Genomic DNA, 7,726 nt, shown 5'->3' with positions numbered 1-7,726 from the left:
TGTGAGGACAGCAAAGCACTCAGACATGTTAAGTGCCACATGCTGCATTCACTGCAAATCATGCTGGTAGCAGAGTACCATGGTCTCTCCTCTCGCATCTCAACTGAAGAGCATTGTTGGTCCAATCTATCAAAGTTCCCAATGTTCAGCTTCTCATACATTGGATCAAAACCAATATATGGGAAGTAAGACCTGGTCATACTTATGGTTGATTGCTTTGGACACTGCTCTTGTAGAGCAACAGAAACACAGCCCAGTTCAACACATAGCTTATAATTAGATTTTACAAGGTTGTGGTCATACCCAATAGGTACTCAGCAGAAAACAGAGAAATGTCATATGAATTTGTTCGCTAACAAATGGAGTCTAGATGCTCAGCTTGAGGTAAAGCTGCGGGTCCATTCCTGAAACAGATGGGAGGGTCTCCTTTATTACTTGTATTCCACATTTGGTTACTGTTAACCCTATATGGAAGTCACTGCGGTGAGAATGCAAAATGTATACATAGCAATGCTAATTACTATTATATGTGAGCATTTAAATTAACTAATCATTCATTATATGTTCTCACAGGCTCACCAGCGTGCAAAATTTGCCTCTCATTTACTATTTCATCCTTGTCTCGGGGCACGATCGTATTAATTATTTTGGATTACTTCAAGTGCCTCATTCTGGATCTGCAGATCTCACACTCTCACACATCTTCAGTGCAAAGAGGGCAGCTTCTGTTTCTGCATACAGCCATTAAATAGGTTGTCATTTGCATCTCTTCTAAAGCCTACTCCCAGTGTCTGGGAACATTCATTATAAAAATGCAGGCTGCATTTCTCTTAAAACAGTTAAAATGGCAAATGTCATTATAGATTTTTTCAAGTAAATAGAATTTACACATCAGCTGGTGCCACAAGAGGCCCTTAATTTTTTTATCACTTTTTTGCAATTAACTGCTTGCATGCTCAAAGAATTCATATTTATACAGAGACCCACGTATCTTCAAAAACCCACTTCCCTTTGATCTGAGCTTCTGTCATTCCTACCTTCATGGATAAAAAAGGTGATAGATCTTAGTACAGAGCTGACAAGAGCTTTAGAAATCCAGCACTCAAAAATTCAGATACGTTCATCTGTAACGTTCACACGAGTGGTGTTTATAACATGAGTTCATCGTTCGCCCGGTGTGGGGAATCCTATTTGAACACCTCTGGAAGTGTCAGCTTCTCTCCAGCAGATCTCTCCCCTGGCCAGCTGGCTACTGACCTTGTGGAATGTACTAGCTCAGCAGAGCAGGGGCTGAGCTGCTCTAATTCCCTCTCTCTGGAGCTTTTCTTTCCCACCAGAGGGCATCTACTGCGAGCACACAACTGCCTTTGGAGGAATTGAAAATACATTTTTTGTACTAGATAAATGAACTGACTCAAATGCCAAGATTTTGTACTCGATTCTATTCAAAGGGGCTATTAATTCATCCTGGCGCTCACTGGGTAAATTATTGCACTTGCCACAAAAGCAGTTGGTTTAGCATACTTTTGTTTGACTTTGCAGAGTGCTGGATGCACAGTGCTTTTGAATAAGGCCATTCATTTATTTAGCTACTGAGCTAGCTGGTGGTACTGTGCTGGTTTTCACCCTCATCTCCGAATACCATGGACATAGTTACTCCCCAGGTTCTCAGCTTTTCAAATCTTACAACTAACATTTTAATGTAAATAGGAGTCATTAAAGCTATTGCAGAAATACGTGGCTGCAGTGGTAATTAAAGTGAATTGCATTGAACTAGGTGTGTGTAATAGGCTGTGAGGAGAAGAGGAAGCAGCAAAGCAGACTGCCAGGGTGGTGAGGAATCTCCTGAGGATAACTGAGGTCCGAAGAATGGGTGGAATACGGCACGATTTGAAATGCAATTATAGATTATAAGCAGGGAAGGGAAAGTGTAGCAAGAAGAAGGAAGCAGAAAAAAAAAAAAAAAAGAAACAAGGGGAAAAAAAAGAAAAAATAGAGAACTGTTCCCTCAGCGCACACGGGAGGCACACCCTGGATCAGCACTCCAACGGCTTCTCGGTCACCAGGACTGAACCCGCCACTGCCCAGAGCAGCTCTGAGAGGCCCCTGGCGCAGACTGCCCCAGGGCCTCTCCTCGGCCTCGGCCTCGCCGCCCTTGCCCGCCGCGGCTAGCAGCTGCCGGAGGGCAGAGGCCTGAGGTGGCGGCGGGAAGAACAGAAGGCGCGGGTGGCGTGGACACCTGCGTGGGCCCACCGAAGGGCGCGGCGGGCGGACTACGTTTCCCGGCGTGCCCATGGCGGCCACAGGGTGGTGCGAGCGGAGGGGAAGGGCGCAGCGGCCGGAGGCATAACATGGGCGCCTGAAGCCGGGGCGGAGGTAGGGAGGGTTGTCCGTTGGGCTGGGGGTGTTGCGGGCCGCGCTCCGTGGGACGAGGCCGGTCCGAGGGGCTGGCTGGGCTGGGCCGGGCCGGGCCGGGCCTGGCCTGCCGGAGGGGGAGGGCTGGGGGATCGGGGCGGGGGCCGGGTGCGGCTGGGGCCGGGCGCTCCTCCCCGCTGCCGCCGGGGCTGGTTGCGTATGGCCCGGCGCGGCTCAGCCACTGTCCCGTGCAGTCGGCTGCAGGTGCTGCGACGAGGAAGGCAGAGCTGAGACTGGCCGGCCGGACGGGGCCCGGCGGCTGAGCAGCAGCAGGAGGCGGCGGGCGGTGAAGGGACGGGACGGGGACATGGCGGAGACCGGCTCCGTGCACGCCACCAGGTTCGAGGCGGCCGTGAAGGTGATCCAGAGCCTGCCCAAAAATGGTACGTGCGGCCGGGGGCAGCCGGGGCACCGGCGCGGGGCCTGGCCGCCTTGCTGGTACCTGCGCGGCGGGCGGGGCCCGGGAGCGGCGGGCCCCGTCTCCTGCTTCCTCCGCGGTAGGGGCGGCTGCGCGGCCCTCCCGCCGGGTGGCTCAGGCCAGGGCAGCAGGGCCGCCGGGTGCCTGTCAGCAGGTGGCGGCTTGGAAACCTCGGTCTGAGAGCTGCGCCCGCCTCTCCTGAAGGAACCCCGGCTCTGGGGCTTCGGGTCTCTCGCGAGGAGAAACCTCTGGAGGAGGGGGCTGTGAGCTGCCCAGGGTGCGGTGCGGAGGGCGCAGGAGAAGGGTCTCAGCCTCCCTGAAAGCCTCAAGTTGATTTGACGGGTTCAGAGCTGTTACCGGGAGTGTCCTCTGCTGAAAGAGTTAACGGAAAAGCAAAACAATCAGAATGTCTTTTTGATAAGAGTAATGAAGATAATAATAATAATAAAAGTTGGTTGTTGGGTACGTCATTATTCTGGTGTAAGTAAAAGTGGGTTTGTTGAGGTATGAAGGTAAAGGTCACTGTAAATTTCTCCTAATTAGTAGAACTGAACCTGAAAGTATTTGATTAAATAGACTGGTTATGAATCTTCCCTGCCAGCTGTTACAGTTTTGTATCTACGTCTTCTACCTCTACACAAGTGTGTTCCACAAAGGAAGAAGAGAAAAATGTAGGAAGAAGTTATAGTGGAACTGTTACTGAAAGTGCTATCAAACCCCAAATAATAAAACCACCGTAGAAGGCTGTGGTTTGGGTTTGTTTTGTTGTTAGTTTGTTTTAAAGTTCTGGAGTTTTTCTGTAAGTTTCTGTTTGTAACAGTAAAGTGACTTGCAAGATACTTTGTTTACATGTCCCTTTAAACTGAGTGAAAGGACACTTGCTTCGTGGTACTTATTACTCTCTTTTTATTTTAATTGTGGAGTCTGACCTTAGGAGCAGTAAAGGTTATAGTCCCTTAAACTCAATCTGCAACTTGCTGTTTGTGAAGTAAATAGTGGTGCTGATTCATGGTAGATGAAGTGAAGGCTTCATCTTTGACTTAAATTGTACTGCTGTGACTCAGGCTGTAACAAGCTGCAGGCTATTTTCTCACAGAAAAGCTAAGCTTGTAAAATACTTGTTAATATTCTTGATTACAATTTAATTGTATTTTGAAATGCCTTCACTAGGTTCATTCCAGCCAACGAATGAAATGATGCTCAAGTTCTATAGCTTTTATAAGCAAGCAACCCAAGGACCCTGTAACATTCCACGACCTGGATTTTGGGATCCGATTGGTAGATATAAATGGTAACTTTTCATGAGTTATTGTTTTGTGGTGTTGTTTGTGGGGTTTTTGGTATGAGAGGGGTGTTTGGTGGTGGTTTTTTTTGTTGGTTGTTTTTTTTTTTGGGGGGGGGAGGTGTTTTGGGTTTCTAGTAATGCTTCGAGGGGAGATATTTAGCAGAGTGGCACTTGGAGAAAGCGTGTAGTGAGTGTATTTCACTCTTAAAGAATGACCACAACCTTTGATGCTTGAATTAATATTCTGTCTTGTGTTACAACTTTCTTGCCTAGATAACTTATAATTTCTCAGAGCTGCAGGTGAGAACAGTCCCTTGGGTTCTGCAGGTGGGCAGGTCTTGCTTGAGCAAGCAGCACCACAGTATTTCTGCATGTTTATCCCATGTTGTAGAATGAAATTGTAGGTGCTCTGCAGAATGAGTGATGTGGATGAGTCTGGAATTCTTCCTTCTCTAGTTTTCTTGTATCATGTGAGCCCGAAATAAGTGTGAGTTCATTGACAGCTAATAATACAGCTTCAAGCTCTTGGGGAGAGGTCTGGTTTGTGTGTCTTTCTGTGGTAGCTCAGTGGTAGGGCTTCCCACTATATTTTCCTTGTGCTGAGAAGACTTTTGATGCACCAGATTGCTGAGATCTGTTTGAAAAGCCACCTGAATGCTTTGCTTATTATATTTTTAGTAAAGACTTATTCTGAAGTACAAGTATCACTGCTGTCTTTATGGTCATGGTTTTCTTGTCTTGGGGTCCGTAAAACGATTCCTTTGACTTCCATCACTCACCCATCCTTCCCACCCCTTTTTCTTCCTTCCTTTCTCCCCCAGGTCAAGTTAAAGGGTCTGTCTTTGCAGAGGACTAGGGCAGTAAGCTTCCTGGAACCTGGCTGGTTGTAGCTGAAACCAGTGAGCCACCAATCTTGGAGTTTTGCTCTAAGTGGGACAAATATTTTGGCAAGAGGGAGGGGGAGTGACAAATCAAGAATCAAGTGCAAGACTGAGTATGGAAATGTTTTATTCCAGCCTCTGTTCTGACATATTCCTTGTGCAATACAGATAAATCGGATTTGAGCTTTCTGTGTTGCAGAGTTGGAGAGCAGATTTTTTTAGGTCATAAGTAGCTACTGTGGTAACTGGGGACGATGGCTAAACTGACAACCGTTTGCAAGTGCTGGCTGAAGTGTCTGTGCCTGTTCTTCTTCTGCAGCAGAGAGTCTTAAAAAATTCCAGTTGATCAAAAGGGAAATGTGTGTGTCCTGTATCTGGGCTTGTTAACAGCTTCCCGGGTACAAGATGATAGTTGGTTCAGTCCCCAGGCTGTTCAGTTTGTTACGTCTGTGTTGATGTACCACTGTGTGATTATCCTCACAAATTATATATTTGGACTTAAAAAAGTGAATTGTTATTGCATTTTACTTGTATCAGAGGAACTTTGGGCATTACATAACTGACCTACTTAAGGCCAGGCCTAAAAAAAAAACAGTAGGCCCTGGAGATAGTGAAGATGTATGCGGCTTTCTTTCCTAGGGATGCTTGGAGTGCCTTGGGAGACATGTCCAAAGAAGAAGCCATGATAGCCTATGTTGAAGAAATGAAAAAGGTAAGTTTATTAATGAGTGGGAGGGATCTTCTAAAATAAATATTCCAGAAATAAATTGGGGAACATTAGGGGGTTCTAGTTGACTGCTACTGTCAAAGCTCCAAATGAGTTATTCCCTATGTGAACCTTTATGTTTCAGTACTATGCTGTCTGGCCCACAGGGAGAAGAAAACCAGGTAGTTCCTTCCAAAGCTGTAGAATTTTGGTTGTTTTCAGAGAAACACCAGAGCTCTAGCTGATAGGAAGCTTAAATGAAAGAGCTAAAGAAAGGTAAAGGGAGCAGTGGGGAAAACAGTGGGACTTAAAGTACAACAAAAGAGAAGCTGATTTCCTGCAAACTGCCTCAGCTCTCAGAGTTGAGAGGGAGGTAAGTGATCCATACCTTAGAAAGGAAAAAACAACCTTCCAGAAGGACTTCAGGAGCAAGAGTCTCATTGTCATGACTGGAGGCACGAGTATAATCAAATAGGTAATCTTTGATTTTTATTTTTTTTTCAATTATTTTTTCCAAGAAGAACTCAGCAACCTGAATTTTCTGTACTTGTCATGAAATTATTCCTTGTATGTAATAGTTCTAATTATTATATACATGCATATATATGATTGCAACTGAGTAGTTTGGTCTGTCTTTTTTGGAATAGATGTGTAATGCAAACAGTCATAGTTATTAAGCAGGAACTGCAGCATTAGCTGAAGTAAACATTCAGAATTAAAGTAATTGTCTTTTGTTAACTAACTCTTCACTGCAGTCTTTTCACTGAAGCTCTTCTAGGTGGCCTTTCCAGTTTAAAGATTGTTTACTGTCAATCCAGATAAAAGTATCACTGTAATGTATTATTGTAATGAGATTAGCATCAGGGAGAAAATGTAAGTTCTACTCCGAAGACACTTGCTTTTCTCCTGGGCCACTATCTTGACACTGATTTCTTAACATGTCTAATGATTGATACAACAAAAACTTCTACTAGGCATGGAAATGGAGCCTGACTACTGTTCTTCCTGTTTGCAATTTTGGTAATTTAGTTCCTGATGATGTTAATGTAATTGCTTTAAAATGAGAAATAAACAACTCCAGAAAACACAGCCAAATATTCATCTGGTCAAAAATCCCACTGAATTTTAATAGTTCTGTTTGAATGTGTACTACAAGATTTAGTACTTTATTTTAAATCTCAGGCTCAAAACGCATTAATACTTAAGTAGATAATCTTTTTTTTTGGTGCAGGTCATTGCATTGCATTGATTTGGTCAGGACACTAAAACTTAAGTGAAACTGCAATGTTTGTTGTAAAAAAAGCCTTCTTGGAAGCCTCCTGTGAGGAGGTGTACTCGGTTGACCCTAATAAAGCACAAATATTCTGCCTCTGAACAGATTACATGTAGGGATAGGAGAGTAAATGGCTTCTTCCCTCACTCTGCTTTGAAAGTGGGGAATCTGTTTACCCTGCTGTGGTGCTGTTTCAGCTCTCACACTGGAAATACTAGCTTCAGCTTTTCCAACCCAGTTGATTCTATTTGAAATGTCCATGGAAGTGCATTTCAAATGGGTCCACTGGGTTGTTCTATCAGCACATACTGCACTAATCCTTGTGGTGTTACTGTGGGCGTTCTGCTGTTGCTGCGTAGGTATCAGTGTCTAAGGGGGCAAAACCCCACTTGTATGCTGATACTACAGGACTGTGTTTAAGGGTGTATAAGATTGTTATATTTCCCCCCTGCCCCTCGGGCATGTCCTACCATTTGCACATCATGGTTGGGCTACACATGCTTCAAATGACCCTGTCACAAAATACTTTTTATTGTAAACTTGTTTGTGGGATTTTTTTTGGTTAGTTTTTTCCCTTCATGTGATAGCCTTGAAAATGGCAGCTGTAGAGAAGTGTGTCTAGGTGAGGTTTTGAGGTGCTGGTGGGAGATGACCAAACGTGTCTTGGTCTTAGCTAAGAGCTCAGGTGCATTTTGTTTAAGGTTAATTTAACTTCCAAGTAGCATTTCTGAAATTTTATATTGAAATG

At 44.9% G+C, this 7,726-nt stretch overlaps 1 protein-coding gene across 2 annotated transcripts in view; it reads left to right on the top strand.

Annotated features, from left to right (window-relative positions):
- Positions 1-2,506: 2,506 nt before the first annotated feature.
- The window catches only part of ACBD5 (acyl-CoA binding domain containing 5), a 29,834-nt gene continuing 24,614 nt past the window's right edge, over positions 2,507-7,726 (top strand). Inside the window, exons 1-3 of one of the 2 annotated variants that reach the window (XM_061468214.1) lie at positions 2,507-2,798; positions 4,004-4,124; positions 5,639-5,711. In XM_061468214.1, the coding sequence (XP_061324198.1) occupies positions 2,723-2,798; positions 4,004-4,124; positions 5,639-5,711 (270 nt within the window). In that variant the 5' untranslated portion in view covers positions 2,507-2,722. The remainder of the gene's footprint in view (positions 2,799-4,003; positions 4,125-5,638; positions 5,712-7,726) is intronic. The other variant, XM_061468215.1, reaches the window with a different exon arrangement.

The sequence above is a fragment of the Pezoporus flaviventris genome, unplaced genomic scaffold (genome assembly GCF_033815535.1).
Source record: "Pezoporus flaviventris isolate CSIRO_AGI_PZ_B2104156 unplaced genomic scaffold, CSIRO_AGI_Pfla_v1 ptg000047l, whole genome shotgun sequence".
In the NCBI taxonomy this organism is placed as follows: Eukaryota; Metazoa; Chordata; class Aves; order Psittaciformes; family Psittacidae; genus Pezoporus; species Pezoporus flaviventris.
The sequence above is the reverse complement of the archived record's forward strand: the minus strand, read 5'-3'. Positions and strand labels throughout refer to the sequence as shown.